Raw genomic sequence first — 21,933 nt, 5'->3', positions numbered from 1 at the left:
ATTTTAAATAATATTTTTTTCGACAAATTACATGATTATAAATATTCGCTATGCCATTACTTAGCTATGGCCATTTTTTTCATGCACACACCCTCACACGTACACACTATTAATAGGTACTTGAACCTAAGATCTTAGTCTTGAAACTCTAGAGCCATGAGTAGAGACCCATACAATGGCCCCTTAAAATTTGCATAGACTCTTGCATTTAATATCTTACAAGAGAAATGCTTTTATTAAAACTCTTGCATTAATGCTTTACTAGAGGCTGCTTTTCTTGAACCCTTTCATTTAATGCTTCTCTCAGTATAAAAGTTCATCTTCATCATGCGCAGAACATTATCACTAAATATTATTTCTATACTTTCTGATTTGACCACATCAGATTAGGTGTAAACAGTAGTCTTAACTAGTAAGTTCTTTAACATTTAAAGTATAATCAAAATAAAAACCACATAACGATCCAGATTCACTGAAAAAATATAAATTTATAGCAGGTCCATGATTTCGAGAATATAACCAATCTACCCTGGGTTCCACAATTTAAACGGTTTGGATTTGATTTGATAAGTGACATGTCACCCCAATAATTCTAGTTGTGGTACAGTATCAGTTGGACAACACCTATTGTTACCCCAAGGTGGGAGTTGTCAGCAAAGTTGTTTTAAGTTAGAAAAAGGGAAAAGTTAAGAAATTCGTATGGATACTATCTGAAGTTTCCTTATTAAGAGAAACTTTGGTACTCTGAGAGAGCCTGATTGATAATAAGCTTCACTTACAAATTACATAAGATTTGGACACGTAGCATGTAAGTAATCAAATTAAGCAGTCCACATTATGGTATCCAGTATAGATGTATCATGAACAAAAAATAAAAGTTATTGGTTATCTGACAATCAGATTGGTGGACATTTATTGGACGGTTTAAAAATGGAAAAATGTGGCGGATCTTCCACAAACAAGCGTCCTCAAATCAGAGGCTAAGATCGTTCAATGAATCTAATAATGAGATTGTCATTTGGAGGCCGTGGGATGCACAATCTAGATGGATTTATTTGAGTTAATATATAACACGTGTACAAGTTCTCACAGTGCCTGTGTATCAAGCTTCTGATGCATACTGAGTATCATATAACAACTCCTATTTCTAACAAGAGCATCTTCACTTTTGTTGTGGAAGACTTCCCAGTATAGAATCTTTAAAAAGGAGAAATGAAAAGTTAATCGCCGTATGACAGATCCAGACAGTGATCTACAGAACTAGGCACTCGTTTGTAGCGCAGTCCAATTGTTCGATGGTGGAAACGAGGCACTTAGAACGAATGCCTGTTATAGAAAAAAAAAATTTCTACAACTGCCATGTGTCGGTGCCATAATGTTGTGAGTATGCTGTGGAATGAGTAGGGTACCCCACCATGAAAATGAGACGACCTAGAAATGAGGTCAAATAACATTGCATGGATTTTTGGGTGGCTGTCTGCTATTTTTCATTTTATTTTTTTATTGGTGGGGCCACCAACTAGGTCTGATATATTGGCATCCTATCATCATGCTGGGGCCCATTTGATGCACTACTAGCAGTTAGAGTGCATTTAGGGCTTGTTTGGATGTGATTGACTCCCGGTAAATACTTATAGACGAGCAATTATTTTAATTACAACTATGTTATAGAGCACTTCGACTTCAAAGGTTTGTGTTTGGAAGATAATGTAAATTGCATAAACTGCTTCCAAATTAATAGAAAATGTGTTTGGATACTTGAAGTATTCAAACTAACAAATGGGCTTTTCCACATCGTCCATGATATATGTGGGCCCCACAATAGTTTGTGTTTTCTCCATGTCGTCATGCTCATTTCCGAGCACTGAGGACAAAAGTGAGGTAGATCCTAATCTTAGGTGAACTAGGCTATAGATAAAACTGGTCATTGAACGCCCACAATTAAAACACCTCATGAAGGTCATAGAAGCTTTTGTATCTAGTTGATATTTGTGTTTTCCTCTGGGTCCATAACGGTGTGACCTAATGGCTTGCGTCTGCATTACCGCCAATGCCGCCAACGTATATATTATCATTTTTTTACACAAGTCCCAGGGCCCCATTTTTTATATTTTATCAAATCCACTCCGCCCACTCTTTTTGCAAGATCATGCTAAGGTGTGAGCTCAAAAGTGGGTTAGATCCAATGCTTAACTGGGCCAGACCACCCAGATTATATGGGGAAGTGACTACCATATTGTAATCTTAAAAATAAAAATTTAAATTTAAAAAAAAAAAAAATTAAAAAAAAAAAAAAAAAACTATCATATGGTCTATATCAGTTTAGATCATTGATGATGTGTGCATGGGTGTGCATAAGAGTGTGTGCACGTGTACCCTCATGAATATACTCATGCGTGAAAATTTTGAGTTATTAATGTACATGTTGCAACCTCTAACTCCCTGAATTTCGGGGGTCGAGTAATACCCGACTCCTGAATTTTCGGGTGTCACTTATGTCTTGCGAATAGACCAAATTCGAGCTTCATGTGATTGGTGTATGAGCATTTGAAAAATTAACTGGATCATGATGCATATACTGCAATCAACTAACTGAAATAAAGTTCAACTAACAAAATGATGTGATACACATAAAGTACGGGCTGCATCCTGACAAAATACATGTAGTCCAAAAGGTGTACAAAATATCCCTTGCCCTAAGGCCCCATCACTAGCCCTAGGGCAACCCGTGGCGACCCGCCCAACAACTGAAAGTAGGAGAGCTCCTCCTCCTCGTCTATGGTCGCCCTATCCAACACGTCAAGCTCTGTGATACTTGCATCTAAAATAGGGTCTGGTTGGTGTTTTAAAACACTGTCCCAGAGTGGAACTGAGTAGTCAACTCAGTGGTTCTATTAGCATCAAATTACGCAAGTTATCAAATCCACAGGCGCAAATAATGAAAAATAACTAAACATACGATTCCTAAATACTATTGTTAATATACATGCATGGTATTATGATATGATGCATGCCCTCACCATCCAATACTCCCTCAAGTGACACCATCTATACGTTCGCATATGACCAACACTCCCTCAAGCGACACTATCTATACATTGGCATATGACCAACACTCCCTCAATGTGACCTCGACTGCCAAGTCGCTAGCTGAACTAATGTTATGCGATCGTGATCATGTTAGCCAAATGTTTAGTTATATCCATTCGTCCAGCAATGTTGAGGAAACCGGAGCACCCTTACGAAATCATCACCCAAACCTGATCGCGAGGCCCAGGGCGGCCGTAGTGGCCTCGTGCCTGTGATCCTTAATCCGTCTGGATTCGTCGCTCCCGACTGATTCATACGAATGGCAGATTGTAAACTGGGTTACTCGCGGTCACTACGGGGAGGTTCATCACCCTAGCGTAGGCTGATAGCTCAAGCATAGTGTCTCATACTACAATGTCCGGTTCACGAGACTTTTGGATTGTTCACACGCCAAGTATAGGGTTGTGATATAGTAATAATCTCGGTAAGACCGAGGTCGAATCCACAGGGACTAAAACCTGTACGTAATCTGAAACTAAGTAGAACTAGAACTAGACTAAGATGAAATCTAAATCGAATGAAATTGAGGGAATAATGGTGAAATATTAATCTAAAACTTAGAAAATTCAAAGGTATGAACTAGGGATTCAGAGGATCCAATTATAGAAATCAAGGAGATCTTTATGCTTGATTCAAGAACTCAACTGAACTTATGATGTAGATCGGGTCGCGGACAGTTTCATGGTCAAGATGGATCAGAAAAGGCCCGGTCGACGACAGAAGTGATCCGGACCATCGGACCTTAGATCGGGCGTATCTCGCAATCCGGAATGAGTTAGCTGACGTAAAATATATGATTTTGGGGTAGAACGAGCTACTTTAGCCAACCAACCCCGCTATGCAGGGTTGCGCAGCCCGAAATTGTGAAAAACCCCTTGATTGACGGTCGTTTCCCTATTTTAATTTCGTTTTTACTATAAATAGTAAGTTTTAGTTTGATTATAACTCTTCATCCGTTGGGCTTTAGGAGTTACGCCCAACGTGAAAAGAGCTTAGAATAATTAGGGGAACGGTTTGGTGAAGCCAAATAGGACACTTACTATTTTTGTCCGAAAACCTTGCGCACTAGTAGACATCACGACCGTCTATAAATAGTAAGTTTACTATTTATAGTAAGTCGCGGATTCTAGGAGTTTGAGTTGTAGTTTGATTATGATTTCTTTCTCATTGCTTGATACCCTTATTTAAAGGGTTGTAAACTCGTTTTTAATAATTCATCAATCAATTTCGAATTTATTAGAATTTATTTCTATTTTCTGCTTTCTTTCCTCGTGGATTCGAGAAGTCTCTGTGAGGAGTCCAGAGAAGTTCCGTGGATTCGGAATAGTTATCCTCTTGAGGAAGACGGTGCTCGACCTCACGTCCTCCCCTGCGTCAGTTTGGTATCAGAGCGAGGTTTCTCCTCGGATTGATGGCTTCTAACGACGGGTCGGGCAACAATCCCATGGGCGGTGTTTCAGGGAATTTACCTTTAACGGCGGCAGCTTTCGAAGCAGCTCAACAAGAGAATCGGCAAGCCATGCAAGGGCTACAGGCTTCTATTAATCGCATGGCGGATCGTTTGGCGGAGGCCCTAGGGCAGCTCCGTGTTCATGGTGGTGATCCACCATCAACAATTGCTAGAATTAGTAATCATATTGATCGTAGGGCGACACTATCAGTGAACCATAGGATCCCTCCTAATAAAGTGGGATCTAGCGACATGATTTTACAGCATCCTAGACGAGCCATTGATCAGATGGATCGGATGGATCAAGAATTCAAGATGAAAGTCGATCTTCCTAGTTTTAATGGTCAACTCTACTTCAAGGACTTCCTCGATTGGTTACTTAAAGTCGAACGTTTCTTTGACTACATGAACATAATGGAAGAAAAGAAAGTTAAACTCGTGGCCTACAAGTTGACGGGCAGAGCTTCAGATTGGTGGGAACAACTTCAACTCGAGCGAACGAGACGGATGAAGGCGTCAATCCACACGTGGTCGCGGATGAAGAAGTTATTGTGTATGCGATTCTTCCCTACTAATTACGATCAGGTATTATTCCAACAAAATCAAAATTATTGGCAAGATAACCAATCATTAAAGGGTTATGCAGAGAAATCCTATTATTTGTTGGCGGGAGGTGACCGGGTCAAAACGGAGTTGCAACAAACCACAAGATTCATCAGTGGAAAACATGTGACCTCTATGGGAATGGTGAGCCAACTCAAGACTTCTAAAGTGGAGGGACAATCTCTCATGACTAAACAGGCCTTTGTTAAACAATCTGAGGAAACGGGAGACATATATGCAGTAGTTGAAGAGAAAAAATATGTGGAGCCTGTGAATATCCTAGAGGATTTGGAACCAGTATCGCAGGAGTTCAAGGGGGTTGTGCTCGATGAACTCCCTAATAAATTACCTCCCATACGAGATATGCAAAATCACGTTGATCCCATCACAGGGGCAAGTCCGCCTAATTGCCCACATTATCAGAAAAAATATGAAATCTTGAAGACAGATGTGAAGGAATTAATCGATATTAGTCAAGTCAAGGAAAGCATGGGTATATGTATCGTATCGGCTCAAAAGCTTAATGCCAAGTACAAAAAAAAGTTTAATGAACATCGGCGTCAGAAGTTATCTCAGACTCATGTGCCAAGTCTCCCGTGTTCAAGCCGAGTCGAGTTGAGGCTAGCTGATGTAGAACCTGTCACAGACACGTTCCTAGCATGGTTGAGCCAAAAGAAGATGGACCGTGAATTGACTATAACTTTTGATCCGGGTATCGTTACGAGGCGCACAACCTATCAATCTTTACTGAAATGGGCCATCCGAGGTGAACCGACCCACTTTGTGGGTCGCATCTGTCCGTTTCGTCAGAAAAGACGCGCTTTCAGCTCAAAAACGAATTTTTAGGAAAATTTTACTATTTTTAGTAATTCCGATTTTTTAAATATTTTTAGAGTTTTAGATTTTATTTCCTTTTAGAAATAACTTTTAGTTATACTAGGACTCTTTTAGAGAAAGTTTATTTGCAATTTTTATTTTTAGAAACTAGGCCTTAGAAGAGTTTTATTAGAATTAGGATTTTTATTAGAGTTAGAATTTTGCTATTTTTGGTAATTACGAATTTTACTTTATTTTTTTCCTATATTAATGGTGTAAGGAGACACATTAGGAAAATTATCAATTATTCATCAATCAATTTCGAATTTATTAGAATTTATTTCTATTTTCTGCTTTCTTTCCTCGTGGATTCGAGAAGTCTCTGTGAGGAGTCCAGAGAAGTTCCGTGGATTCGGAATAGTTATCCTCTTGAGGAAGACGGTGCTCGACCTCATGTCCTCCCCTGCGTCAACTTAGAGTCCCATCTTCATCCAGTTGGAAGGTGTAACCATGAAAATCAAATTTGAACTTCCTTTGATCTAGTTTTCAAGAGAAGAGAGGTTTAAGAATTAGAATGGATTCCGTTACTAAACCATACCCAGGAGACAAAGTAAACAACAGAATTAAACCAATCTATAACCAATCAGAAAGATATATGAAAGTTAAGAAGGGTTCCGTCATCTAACCATGCCCAAGAGACAATGGTGAACAACAGGGCTTCCTGACGTCATAATTATAATAAGGAAAAGGAAATACTCAAAGCCATCGCAGATCTACTGTAATTTAAGTCATAATAAACCATTAAAAACTAAAGGCATTCCCCATAATCAAGCTATAACCAATTTCAGTTCAGTCTAAATAAAAAGCACAAGCAAAAAGTCTCCCCGTCACTCTGCAAGCTTCACCTCTTAGCCTTATCTAAGAGGTTTAGCCGAGCATAGACATGGCAAGGCTAAACATCTTAAAAATAGTTAAAATTGAGAAAACAGGGAAGAAAAGGCACCAACCGGCCAAACTTTCTCTCTCCTTCTTGCTCTTCTTCCCCCCCCCCCCCCCCCCCCCCCCCGATCTCACATTCTCTCTCTCTTTTATAGAACCCTGGAGGCGGTGGAGAAAGTCGGTGAGCTATCAGCCCCATGCGACAGCTTACGCAGCGGAAAAGAAACCGCAACTGACTTTGCGTTGCAAGAATTTTGTCTTGGCGAAACCAAGAGCTCGATGCAAGAGCTAACCGGTCAGGCTTCTTGGCCTTGGTCGTTTGCCCTCTGGGAGAAGTTTTTACGGTCCTGATCGCACCATAAAATTGCCCGCTGATCACAGAACAACCGAGATCTTCGAGTTTCAAAAAGAAGCAGTTTCCCTTGCAACTATGCTTGCGCATGCTACATCTTGCATGAATCCTCCATAATTTGTGGTTTTAGATTGAAAGAGACCTCGAACAAGTTGGACGGTCCGGATCAACCATGTGAGGCCATGATGGTGGCCCACAAATTCCGTCCGCAGGCTCTGTTTGTGAAACAAAGCCCGGGCATTCGCGTTGTGATGGTCGGTGGGCCGCATATTGACAGTGATGGAGAAATCCACGCCGTCCATTAGATTCACGACAAAAAACCGTACTGTAATGGCGAGATTGGATTGATTTAGGTGTGGCCCACAAGATCTTCTATTCTACCGCCGATCGTCCGTTTGATTCCTCATGTACATGCCATGTTTTCATGGGGCCAACAGCCATCTAGGCGAGGGTCATACCCTCTGGTCACAATGGACAGTTTTGATTGTCCATATGGACGATGGGTGGGGCCCATAATAAAAAACCAGCAGACACGGTGAGGACATTATGTCCATTTTTGAATTGGAGAAGAGAGATTCAGTCAGCGTGCGCTGACCGACTTTGAGAAATTCAGTGCACAGCTGGTGCACTTGTGCACCGTGCACACGTGATTTACATGAGGTCCTAAGGAGTTCGTGAGAAATCCGCTCCATCCATCCATATTTTAAGCTCATTTAACACGTTGAGACTAAAATTTAAGCATATACAGATATCAAGTAGGCCCCAGATCAAGGATTTAGTGTCTAATTTGTCAGTTGGGCCACTTCCACGAAGATCCAGTGGTTAAAATTTTACATGGACGGTTAATTTATGGTCCTTGGTCCATATATGAAGTTTTGAGCCAAAAGGATGGTGAAAACCCTCTGATCTTGCATTCTGGATGATTTTCATGTCCATTTAAATGTGTGTGGCCTGATTTTCTCGGATCTCTGGCATGTAATGTCTTCGATCTCCGTCCTCTGGGATCCTTCCCTTGCCTTGGTGATTTATGAGCATTAAATCCATGCTTTTATCACCCTTTTTCAGTCCAAGCTTGTAAATACACTTTGATTTACAAACACGATTAAAATGGGTCATTAAACAGTATCATGTTCATAAATCTAGGCAGTAACTGGGGTCTAATATGTAATATTTGACCCTCAACATAGATCATATCATAACGGTTGTAAGTGGGCGTTCCAAGTGCATGGGGTGTTTCAGGTTCAAGCAGGTGTGATAATACACAGTGAATATACATGGTCGGTCAACTAGTGGGCCAATTCAGGCGATTCAGGTGAACTACAGAGCATCCGGCACTGGGTGCGAGCATCCCATGTAGTCCAACTACTGCAGTTATCCGTGTTCGACCTGGATTGGACGGATCGACCCCTGGGCAGCCAACCAAATAGGGCTGCCCGTGCGGCTTTTCGCAATTTGCTGCCCCATCCAATTTAGTCAGTTAGTTAACATTTTATAGAAGGTCACATACATCACTTATTCTAGGAAATCATAGGCATGCATGGCATTGAATCTGGGCATTTAACTCAATTGAACATCATAACGAGTATGTTGGTACATTGCCCTAATTCATCACAGACTTCACAATTATTCAGAAATTTGTTGCATATGACAGAAAATAGAATAAATCATGGGCAGCAGTTCATTAGTTTGGCGTAAATTAACATGGAAGCAAACATCAACTACACTAAGCATGATTTGGCAAATTCCCAGAAGACTAACAACCGAAGATTTCTCGCTAATTAACATGTACACTAGTTTCTCACAACACAATCATTAGTTACAATTTAGGTTCGATAATTGGTCATCTAAGGTTAATGGTCTGCACGTAGGAGTAGTTCATCGATTCGTGGTGCCGCTCCTAGGGTTTTGGGTCCAAGGATTAGCATATCGAGGCCCCGCAATAACAAAATTTGTTTGTAAGGGCATATGCAAACGGCCTAAGATGTCGAAATCCGAAGAGGGCTAGATGATTACCTCTCTAATGTCGGAGGGTCATTCTCTACAATGGGCGAAGTTGTGGGCTCCAATGTGGGCAGTAGCAGCAAAAGAAATTCTCAAAAACACCTCCACAAATGGGCTCCCTTCTTCCATTGGAGTGAATTTATGGGCCTTATATAGCCCAGATTCTGTGTCTAAATAGCCCTGGGGGGGCCTTTCTCTAGCATGCATGCCCCTAATGGGCTGAAATTTGGCCCATAGGGCTATGTCAGAGGCCCACTAACCCATCTGCGCCATGGGGCAGGTGCCCCATCATCGGATGAGTGATCAGTCCAAATTTGGTGGAAATCGGATGTCTTGATTAATCGCGGGGACTCTACTTGCAATCGACGGCCATCGATGTTCGATCAGGGCTACAGTTATACGGATGTGATCTAGGAAATATCATTAACTTATGGCTCGAGTTTGGTCACAATCCAATGGTCAGAAAAATCGCAACTTCGCAATTTAGTAGCGAGGCCAACTTCACTTAAGTTTCAAGTTCAGGCCTAGGAGAGTTGCGCATTTCACACACTTCCTTCCTAGTCTAAATTGCGCTGTTTGGGGCACCATTTAGGTTTGCCGTCCCCGATAGACCTCAAGCCCAGTGAGGCTTACGATTTCCTATAGTTTCGGACTTAGTGAAATTTCGACGGGTGACCCACGCTCGTTTCGGTCTGTCGGAGTGGGTTTTGGGAGAGCCGGCCCCACAGCTCATTTCCGATTCGGGTTATATTTAGGGTTAACTACATTTGTGACATCATCCTTTCGTAACTTGGTGACAGTGACACATAATGTCATTTATCCTTAGGTTTTTAGGGCCTCGCTCATGTACTTCTTGCAGCTACCTAGTACGGTCCTGCAGTGGTTCCGCTAGTGGACGCTATATAACATTTGGCACGGGTGTTACACAACCAGAAGGTTTTACAATCGATGGCTCAAAATATATAATTTGCAAACTTAAGAAATTTATTTATGGGTTGAAACTCACAACAGTGGTACTTAAATAATATTGTAAATGAATGTATCTATATTAATATCAATGAGAGCAAGTTAGTCATATTGGTTTAATATGTGGATGACATTCTGTTGGTTAGCAATGACACTATGATGTTATGCAATATTAAGAAATTCATGTCTTAAATATTTGAAATAAAAGATCATGGTGATGCCTTTTTTATCATCAACATTCAGATACGTTGTGACATATCACGCGAACTACTTAACTTATCATAGAGGGCCTATATTGATGGAGTAATCAAAAGATACGACATGCAAAACTATGCTCTTGAACAATTGTCCACTATAAATGGTGATAAATTCAATTAGTTTTACTGTTCTAAAATGATTTGAAAATAATCGTATGAAGAATTTTACATACACGAGCATCATGTGTGATCAAGTCTACATGTAATCAGATATTGCTTTTATAATTCCAATATTAGATAGGTATCTTTTTAATATGGGAATACAGCATTAAATAGTTACAAAGAAGGTGTTGCGTTACCTACAAAGAATAAAGGATTACAGACTTACAGAAGGCCTGACCATTTAAAGTTGGTTATAATACTCATATGCAAATTTTGTTGTCTATGTTTATATTAAGAAATCCACTTTATGTTACATCTTCATGATGATCAGTGGGGTTATATCTTGAAAGAGCATGAAACGGTCGACAATGGCCTCATCCACCATAAAAGTTCAATTTATTAATTTTCATGAAACAACAAATTTGACATTATGATTATAGGATTTCTTCTCAAGTTTACGGGTATTGTAGCATATCCCAAAATCACTGAGAATCCTTTGTGATAACTAAACTGTAATTTTATTCTCAAGCAACAATAAGCATTTATCAAGTTTGAGGCACATCGACATCAAGTATATTGTTGTAAGAGAAAGAGTACAAAACCTCTTAGTCTAACATCTACGGAATGAGTTCATCAACACTAAGCGGATAATTATAAATTCACTCACTAAAGGGCTCCCCATTATGATATTTCAGGAGTTTGTAACATTCATGGAATTATCGATCCCACATGTGTATTCAGTTGGTGGAAGTTGAGTATGATCCATTTTTCACAGACATGTATGTCTCATTTATAAAGCTTTGAGAATTCTAATATAAAGTTTGTTTCTACTTCTCCTCAAGTATACACAATTTGTTTTGAGTAAATAAAACTAAAGTCGTGTGTCATTAGAAATATTTGAAAGCTCCATGACCTCTTGAGAATAGTTTACCCATAACTACCGCGATCCAATATTATTAGTTTTTATGGACCAGATTGTAGAAATGTTGCACGTGTTATCCAACAAAAACTTTAGTTAACCATTAACATTTATATGTTTTCTTCAAAAACAGTAAAGCATGTTTTGCAAAATATTTTAAAAAAAAATATTAGACAATAATCAATGTGGCTTAAGTAAGAGAATGTAAGAGCTCCATAAGGTATGCCTAATTGATCAACAGTGTAGATCTTTCTAAATGTTGGATATTAAGATCGGGCGTACCAGTGGGCCCCACTAGAGTTGTGATCAAACTCAAAATTCATATAAGGGTTGGTGTGCTTGGACTGTGATACACACACTGTTTAATGGGCTTGAAATTCTAAAATTGTGTGAAGCCTTTCAGCGGAGACGTTTGATGGGTTTGAAACTCCTCTCTCGTGCTACTACTTAAATAGAGTTGGGTCCTCAAACCCATACGAGTTAGAAGGTTTCCCTCAGTGTTTCCCTAAAGGTGTAAGGTGTGGAAGACTCCAACAACAATCGCGCCTACAGCAATGCATCCCAATCAGGTACACCTTTTGTTTTGCTCATTTGATCTCTACACTCGATGCCTGATGCCATCCATTTTAATTATGCATTTAATCTCTATAGAAAAATCCTAAACCTTTCAAAAGGTGTACATAAAAATAAACTGTGTACAATATTAGTTTCAATTCAATTGATAGACGTCGGTAAGATATTTTATAGGTAGCATCTTCCTAGGGATTTTTGGCGCATGTGCCATTCACATTGCATAAATTTTTTGGGTTACTAATACATGGACCCAATCCTATAAAATCATCATAACCATCAATATCTGATCCTTATCTCAAGGAATTGGGAACGGTTACATGAATTCTTTTCCTTTTCCAACATTTCACTGTACAAAGTGTAAAACAGAAAGCGTTATTGTCTACTTTCACTGTAGCTTTGGAATGTTTTAGTGAAAATGATAGACTAAATTGAAATATAAAATATTCACTAATCCCTTTTTTTACTCTAGACATATAAGAAATTTCAATTTTTGGAAAAGAAAGAAAGAAAGATTATTTGACTCATTACATAAGTTTGAATTGCAAAAATTCCAAATTCAATTGGGCTAAGGGTGCGTTTTGGTTGCACTGAATTTCATAAAACATTAATTATGCAATTTTATAACAAATTAGACTGATTAATCATGAATCATGAAATTCAGTGCAACCAAATGCGCCCTAAGAAAAATTGCTAGAACAAAAGGCATAAGAATCTTGAAATTTGAAAATGGTAATTAAATGGAAATTTCCAGTAATAATTTTTTCGATCGGTCCATGAGATGAATTTAACAGCTACCCAAAAATGTAGTAGCTAGCTTAAGTTTCTTTTAATTACTCCAACTTATTAGTATAAAATTTAAAAAATAAAATAAATAAATAAAAAGATGAGGGGTTTTCACATCCAGCTAAATGGACCACAGTGGAGCAAGCATGGCCAACTTATTACGTGCATACCACATCCTAGCTGCTGAAAAGGTAGGACCCAGCTTGAAGATAATCACCGCTATGATGGATCTATTAGATGGGCCAGTGGTTTACTCATTGGCCAAATGATCCATCCATGAAGAGTGCACAATCTCATGTGTACTAATGGGAACGAGCAGAGTCTTCCCATATGATTATGGAACATTACACCACATTGTTGAATTTGAAGAAAAAAAAAAAAAAAAAAAAGGTAAGACAAGATTGGGAAGAATCTCATTTTGATCATCTCTAAAATGTCATCACCAAGCTTCTTGTTCTTTAACCACATGTTTTGGATCTTGATTTGTGTTTGGTGGATTTGAGCTGGTGTCTTGGCAAAATTCCTCGTCCAAGGACATCTCCTTCTTGTTTTCCTTGTTCTTGGCCCATAGAACCATGTATAGGCCCAAGATAATCAAAATTGCTCCAACCATGCTGGAAAAAAAAAGAAAAAAAAAAAGAAAAAGACATTACCAAAAACAATGGACATCTGAAGAGTTAATTGTAGGATCCAGATGGGTCATCATGACAGCCCCACCATGGATGCTCGCTGGGACAAAAATTCTAGCTGATTCGCTCATCAGGAGGGCCCCACCATTTGTTCTGATACTATATCAAATAACCACTTTCTCTAAAAGCTCAAGCTGTCAGAAGATGGTGTATCAATGTATATCAAGGGACTTAACAGCACTCCAACAGACAGCCCTAGTAGCAAGTATATATCAACCCATCTTGGCCTCTTAAACATTATAAAATACGTACCTTCCCATGTGTAGACTTTGTCTCAAAACAAGCAAGTCAGCAAGTGCGACTATTACAGTACTTAATGGATTGAAGACAGCTGCGAAGACTGGGCCTCTTTTACGTATGACCAGAAATTGGATGTAGGTCGCCACTCCAAACACCATAATACCCTGCAAATACATTGAAACAATATGATCAACGGCTGTTATTAGCTTTAGGTATATGAGAACAACATAAATCTATGTTGTGGTATGCATCTTTTCTCTTTTTTTCTTTTGATCGATATTGTTGTGTGTGTGGTCGAGAGGGAATCCATCTCCCATCACGATAATCTCTCCATTCAATGGACGTGTGCTGCCAACCTGATGAGTGGGCCAATCTTATTCTTTGAAAAGTAGACATGCGGTAAGATAGGGAATATGGAAATAGAAAGCTCTTACACTGTAACTGATGGAGAGGAGCCTAAGATCCCAGCCCAATTTCCACACTGAAGCTTTGCGCTCTATAGCAAACGATAAAACCATTGCTTGGAATGTCCCAAATAAGCTTGTTAAGCATGTGAGAGAGATGGGAGCTGGGTATTTCTTAATTGTCCTAGCCTGCCCATTAAAACATATAAGTTTCAATATAACAAATCAATGCATGATCTTCATCATCATCACATGTGCAGTGATCTAAACCATTGATAGAGGGAGCGTGTTTGGATGCCATCCATCTTTCATTTTTTGTTAAATCAGTTTCGTGAAAGCTCTTGCCTCCTTGTTAAACCAGGGGATGGGTCACATTTTAAAATTAAAATCCTAGAGATAATCTATCAATTATTTTTCTAAAGTTTATCCCACTGAATATTTTCCATCCTTATTATTAATTGCTATGAGGTGAATAATATTGTCTAATAAGTTTGATTTTTGAGACATAAACCATAGTGACACAGGGATAGACATGATGAGGTCGATCACCCTTTTCCTGAAGGGGATAACTACTCTGAATCCACGGTGCTTCTCTGAACTCCTCATAGAGATATCTTGAATCCACGAGGAAAAATAAGAAAATAGAAATAAATTTTAGAAATTAAAAAATTAATTGATAGATAATAAAAATGAATTTACAATACTTTAAATAGTGATACCAAAGCTTGGAAGAAGTTTCAGAATCAAACTTCAACTCAAACTCCCTAAAATTTGTAACTTACTATTAATTTATAGACAATCATGATTCTACTAGACTTCATGGTTTTCAACCAAAATAGTAAGTGTCCTGTTTAGATTAACCATATTATTCTCTTAATATTTCTAAGCACTTTTCATGTTGGACACAACTCCTAAAGCTCAGAGGATTAAGAGTTATAATCAAACTAAAACTTACTATAAATAGTAAAAACGAAAAATGAATATTTGACCGTTGATCTGATGGAATCTCACAAATTCAGCATGGGCAACTCAACATAGCAAGGTTAGTAGCTAAAGTAGCTTCTCCCACCCCAAAATCATATATGGTACGTCAAATAACTCATTCCATTTCGTGAGATACACATGTTTTAAGGTTCCGACGGACCGAATCACTTCCACCTCCGATCAAGCCTTCTCTAGTCCATCCTGGACATGAAAGTGTCCGCGACCTGCTCTACATCACATAGTCTGCAAGCTAGGCAACTCAACTCGGGAGTCAGCCGAGTCCACCCACCTGGTCACTGGGTTGACAGAAACAGCTAGTCACAGGACTCGGGCCCGATTTCCCCAGTTAAAGCTTGACTCAGTTGACCAGGTCGAGTCAAAACGGGTGAGGCAAGTCTGTTAAGGGCAGCTTTGTAAGCTGTTTGTTTTATGTGTATGTGAGAGAGATATAGAGGATTGTTCTTTTATTTTATTCCAGTTGTTTTCATAGGTTACCGTGCATTTCATTTATGTGGGGCCCACTTGTAATGCATATCTTGAATCAAAACCGTGCATGTTTTGCACACCGGACGGAGTGGAAGTTTCTATAGTGGGCGTTGTTTCCTTTTTGCTGTGGCCCACCTGAGTTAACGTATTGCTGAATTTTGAAATCTAGACCTACGAGCACAACAGATTTCCAATTTGGACTGCCTATGCACATCATAGTGGGCCCCACGCAGCTCAAACCCATGCAAGATGTGAACAAAACCCTAGCAAGTATCACAAACTGACATGCTAAAACATTACCTGCAAGACGGAGGAACCAGAACGTGTGAGAGCGCTGCCGATAAGCATCAGGGAGCCGTTGATCCAGTCCTTGTCCACGGATGATGATGATGCTGTCCGCGCCGTAGAATGATGAGGGTGTCTTGATGACATTGAAATAACGATAATGCCCTTGTATAAGGTCATGAGCATGGCTCCTCCTAACGCTACCACCGTTCCCACCACCTTTGCCTGGCTTGTTATCTTCCTCATCTCTAATTTCTCCATCCTAGTAATTCATGCAGCTTTTTACTATCTCCCCTCCTATGGAAATTCATCCAAATACCCTCTTCATGGGAAGCGGATTTTTCGTACTGAGTAACTCAGTACGCAGTAAACTCTGTGGGGGCCATCATGATTTATGTATTTTATCCACTCCGTCCATCCATTTTAACAGATCATTTTAAGGTATGAGCCCAAAAATTAACCATATCAAAATTTCAACTGGACCGCACCACAAGAAACAGTGTGAATTGAATTTCCACCGTTGAAAATTTCTTGAGGGCCACAGAAGTTTTGGATCAAGCCGATATTATCGTCAACCATGTCTGTGTGATCTCATGAACAGTTTGGATGACAAATAAACAACCCTGTGGGCCCTAGGAAAGTTTCAACAGTGGAAATCATTATTCTCACTGTTTTGCATGGTGTGGTCTACTTGAAATTTGGATATGCTTCATTTTTAGAGCCAAATTCTAAAATGATCTAGAAAATCGGATGGACGGCAAGGATTAACTAAATACATTCATGGTGGGCCCACCAGAGCATACTCAGAACGAAAAACCATACGCAATCCGATTTCCTCTTCATAGGTAATTAAAAGAATAGTTCCTCAGCTCGTGTGCCAACAACGCACGTCCAAATGGGTCCAGTCATCATATTAATGGAATCGTTCGTTGCCATATATATAAACACGATCGCTTTTAAAAGAATAAGAAGAAACTTTTTGGAAAATGATGTAAAGAAGGATGTCGTTGTGCATGTTAGAAAACTAGTATATATCTCCCCAAAAGGTTTCAGCAGTAGTTTGAAAGAGTTTGAAAAACAGAGAGTTGTAAAACTCAAAATAGCTTGAAAGCTCTTGTTCCACCGTACTTAAAAAGGCCTTTCCAGTTCTGGGTTTGCGTGCTTCATATTCCAACTTGAAAGCGGCTGGCTGCCTTTTGGAATAGCAACCTCCAATGAAAATGTCACTTTAATGGGTGCGCCTTTGCTTGTTTTATAACTACACCAATCTTTATCAGTTACAATAGACAATATGTCATTTCTAAAGCCATAGTCACCAAACATGAGAGCCCATCATCTGCCAAATTATTAATTAGTTTGGCTCCACTGCTAACTTAATTACCATTGTCTGCTATTCAAGTCCCCTTCTCAAGTGGGTCATGCAATGATAGTGAGGCCTAAATGAAGAACTGGGTTTTGTATGTTGGTTTCATGACATCTTGGCATTGCAAGCGGTATAATCCATTCCTTCTTTGGCTATTTGAGTATGTGGAACCAAATCCTAGATGTGGAAAAACTAATGATATATCAAAGAGAAGAAAGATATGTAAAAAATAATTTATGGTAACCTTATTTGTTTTGGAAGACTTCATTTGCATGAAACATTACAATGTCAAAGGTTAAAAAACAACAACGGCCTAAAACCACGATGGAAATCTACCGTTAGCTTTTGAGGAAGACTTTAAAATGGCAATCAATTGCCACAAACACATTTGCTTTCATGATTAGTGAAATTTTGCCAAATTTGTGAAAATAATTAAACTTTATTTTTTGTAAGGATTATATCAATCATAACAAACCATAACTTACTAAGAATGCTGAGATGAGTGGATTGTACCTGAAAATGATAGCCAACAAGAAGGTCATTGATGGAAATAAGTTGGACATGACAGATGCAAATGTCGATGAAGTACGTTCTAGTCCAGTATAATATAATGTCCTAGCAAGCACAGCCCTGAAACACACCGTAACAAAAAAATAAAAAATAAAAATCATTAGTATTAAATAATGCATTTAGTTGCAAATTTTAGCTGAGTTGGGAACACCGGTTCTATTTTTCAGTGACTTTTGAAAATGCATGGTCCATTAAGCAAAAGAGCTTGTGTAAGAAAGTTCAGTGATTTATTTCCAGATCGCTATCTACAGCACATGTTTTATTTCTAGATCGCAATCTATAGCAACTGGGTACAAAATCAGCCTATCATGTTGTGTGCGACATCTACTTGGTCTGCATCTCATGTACTCCTTCCAATGCTTAAGCTCGTTGAAACCATACACCCACTCACCACTTCATGGCAAGCTTCCTTTGAGGTCGAGCTGGGTGGGCTCATTATAGTCTAGTTGGACATCCACCCCATCAATCAGATGTACCCTTTTATGGTGGGCCACGGACCTAAAATCAAGTCAATCTATAACTTAAGTAGGCCACACAATATATATGCAATAGTTGAAAGTGGATACCCACCTATTCTAGATTATTTATAGGGTTGTTAAAATGCCGTTGAGATATTCAACCCATCCATTATATGCTCTACTAGGATGAGAGGTCACACCATGCTTCAATCATGCGAAAGTAGATTTTGTGAAGTTGCATCATCCTACAATAATGACATGACTCCAATGGAAAATCATCCCGTTTTTATTTAATTGAAACTTACTTTCAATAATTAAATTTCTAGTATACAAAATTATTATTATAGTCTTTTAAGTATATTCCCTATCTCATTTTCTCACAAAGATCACTTTTTCATTGGAACGCGTCATTGCTCCACTGAGTTCATTTATGGTTACGCACAATCCATGTCCCAACCACACAGCGTGTGGGGCCACCATGGTGTGTATATTCCATCCCACCCGTTCAACAGGTGCTCCAGACCAAGATTAAAGGATTCCCTAAAATTTACACTGACCCAAAACTCAAGTGGACCACACCGATTGAACTAAGATGTTTTACACGTGGTTTTACATTTTCTGGTCGTGTTGCTCGCCAGAGTGACAATTCAGGCTGTTTCTTTTAGATGTACGGTGAAAATATGGGACTCACCTGATGGACGGAGTGGATGTCACAAACACAGCATAGTGGGCCCAAATATCTCTAGTGCACACGTTGCTTAGGCTTCTGGTCTAATGTTTTCTAGTTTCCGTACTTACAGCACATGCTAATCTGGACCGTTTATCTAGTTGGTCTTACTCTTCCATTGACTAGATATCTTCATAATCAATACAGAGGATCGGAAACAGCAGTTCACATTTCAACACCTCTATAAGGACGGTGTGGATCTCTGATCAGTGGAAATTCTCCTATATGGTCCATACATAGCTAGCTTGGCTCACCATGGGGTGGGCCACAAGCAGTACGCAACAACAAAGGAAGAGCAAACCCAGAGTATCGTATGCAACATTCATATGATTTGATTCTACAGGAAAATGATATGATAGAGCCATCCATATGGAAGGGCAAAGAGTGGATCTGGACCGTTCCTACAAGGATTGCCTATCTTTAAAAATTCATCCAGAACACATATTTCCAAAGCATTCCATATATGGCTAAAGTGAACGGTGAAAACTGAAAAGCAAAAGAATCTAACGATTGCAATTGATGGAGAAAAGGCGAAAAAAGGGGATGTGCATGATTTCCACTAGCTATTTTTAAACAGTGGGCCATCCAACGAAGAGCCCACTACTACGACAATGCCAATCACCATCTATCTTTTCACTGGACGGCCTAAGGGGGGCCTACCATATTACGGTATGAAGGGAAAACATAAATATAAGCTTATATAAAACTTCTGTGGACCCCAATAATTTTTCAATGGTGAGTGTTCAATTCCCACTGTTTTCTGTAGTGTGGTCCACTTGAGCTTTGGATCTGCATTATTTTTGTACTAATTCTCTTAAATGAGCTGTAAAAACGGATGAACGGTATAGATAAAACAGAAACATCATGATGGGCCCCACAGAGCTTGGGCCACGTATTGCGACAGGACCTAATTCAGTAATCCAGGCGAGTACCCAAAATTCTAGCTCGCACTACCTTTACAATAAATGGGGCCCACCTTGATAATCAGGAGCTTTCATCCAGCGTACACTTGTGTTGATGGCTCATGCCTCATCGCTCAAAAGCTGCATGGGCAAGATGATCCTGACCATCGAGCTGGACTTTAGCTCGTTGCATCTTAACCCTTGGTCCTTCTTATTTGGGGTTGAGTCGGATAACCAACAATGCAACATCATTCGTCCCTTATTGTATGATGACTCAGCAATGGTTTCCCACTTAACCACACGTACACCCTGCCTTCTACCATGCCGATGATAGTGGCCGGATGATAGATCCTGAACGTCCATCTAGTGGGCCCTTCTTTAGATGGCCCTTGCCGATACAGTATCCTAGCCACGGGACGCCTTCAAATGGTTAGAAGAAATTTAGAAAAGGGTTGTTCAACTGGAATCATATGATTGGTGGCTGAATTGTGGGTCATCCATGGTAGCTCTGATCAGCAGATGGACGGTCCAGATTCAGTATCCCCTCCTTGAAAGTTGGAATGTAGGTGGACTCTGTACCCGTTAGATTTGGCTTGTTGTCAAGGACCCAAACGGTTCATCGGATTCGGCTGCCCTGGGACAGGAGATTCGGGAGAAAGTGCTGGAATTGAACATTTCAACTGGTCATGTTCAAACAAGAAAAGTTTATTAAAAATAATCTTATTACGAGCTTTTATTCATTGGCCTTCCACAGCAAAAGGTGAAAGTGGACGTATAAACAATTCGAATAATTAATTGGAAGATGTCATAGCATATATCAGGATATATTTTAGTAAACCACTTTGTGTCATGGGAACAATGACTGCCTGTTTGGGAAAATGGATTTGGAACCCTCTGGATTTGAAATCTTTGTGTTGTGTTTTACACCCTTGATTCAGTATAACTTTAATCCAAAAATAGCTATGCATAGTATATTTACAGAGGTTTGAATTTAATTACTATATCAACTTTAATATATCTAAATAGTGGATGTATGTAATGTTTGACAAAATGGTTGTAATAAGCCCATTGAAATATTCTTTACCTGAAAATGATGAATTTCCAAGTCTTAGATGGGCAAATTCTTAAATGGGCAACAAGCACAGGATCATATAATCAACGATTTTATTTTTAATCATTGACTTACATGGACAATGTTTGGACTTGGATGGCGTTGATCATCGTGTTAAAGTAATTATAGTGATGCAATTGATAATCTAATTATTTTGGGTATCATTAGTGGGCCACGTATCCAATAAATTAATAGTCAAGTTACACACATGTTACAAATGCAAGAAGAATTTAGATACATTCACCGTGGATTTCAAACGCCATGATTTGAAACCCCCAGGTATTTTATGGTGACAAATAACTAGGGGATTTAAAATCCCCTTCATCCATGGTGACAAGCGACTCCTAAACTTTATTTGTCTTTTTGTGATGTTATAGCAAAGGTGCACCCCTGATGAGTTAGTTCAGAATCAAGGCTGACATGCTCTTAACCTGACCTTAGGAGAACTTAACCTTATCCAAGTTAAATTTTAAAGCAAAATTTTGGCCTAGGACCCAAAAACCAGACCTATTTATGATTCAGGTGCGCTGCACCAAGGAAAATGGTGCAGAAGGTGAGTGTTACCTCGTACACTATATCTAATCGTGTGGACCACCTAAATCATAGATGGGGCTAATTTTTGGGCCCCTAGGCCTAATATGAGATAACACATGTGGTGGTTGGCGTAGATTTCATAAAAACTCATGGTGGGACCCAATAGCCATTAAACAAATCAAACAAAAGGTACTCATAGCGAATTAATGAAGTAGTAATCTATAAAATTTCCTAAAATTAATTTCTAGTTCATGATAAACCTACACTGGCTACCATGTTATGGACGGTTTAATCTGACTACTTGTACCCCATGTGTAATTTCTAAGTGC

At 39.2% G+C, this 21,933-nt stretch overlaps 1 protein-coding gene across 2 annotated transcripts in view; it reads right to left on the bottom strand.

The window, feature by feature from the left end:
• Positions 1 to 13,176: 13,176 nt before the first annotated feature.
• The window catches only part of LOC131223002 (WAT1-related protein At5g07050-like), a 13,932-nt gene continuing 5,175 nt past the window's right edge, over positions 13,177 to 21,933 (bottom strand). The window contains exons 3-7 of one of the 2 annotated variants that reach the window (XM_058218280.1): positions 17,816 to 17,932; positions 15,955 to 16,201; positions 14,215 to 14,373; positions 13,793 to 13,944; positions 13,177 to 13,465 (exon numbers count right to left, since the gene is read on the bottom strand). In XM_058218280.1, coding sequence (XP_058074263.1) covers positions 13,291 to 13,465; positions 13,793 to 13,944; positions 14,215 to 14,373; positions 15,955 to 16,201; positions 17,816 to 17,932 — 850 coding nt within the window. In that variant the 3' untranslated portion in view covers positions 13,177 to 13,290. The remainder of the gene's footprint in view (positions 13,466 to 13,792; positions 13,945 to 14,214; positions 14,374 to 15,954; positions 16,202 to 17,815; positions 17,933 to 21,933) is intronic. The other variant, XM_058218281.1, reaches the window with a different exon arrangement.

The sequence above is a fragment of the Magnolia sinica genome, chromosome 13 (genome assembly GCF_029962835.1).
Source record: "Magnolia sinica isolate HGM2019 chromosome 13, MsV1, whole genome shotgun sequence".
NCBI lineage: Eukaryota > Viridiplantae > Streptophyta > Magnoliopsida > Magnoliales > Magnoliaceae > Magnolia > Magnolia sinica.
Note: the sequence above shows the minus strand (reverse complement) of the source record. Positions and strands in the feature narration are given on the sequence as shown.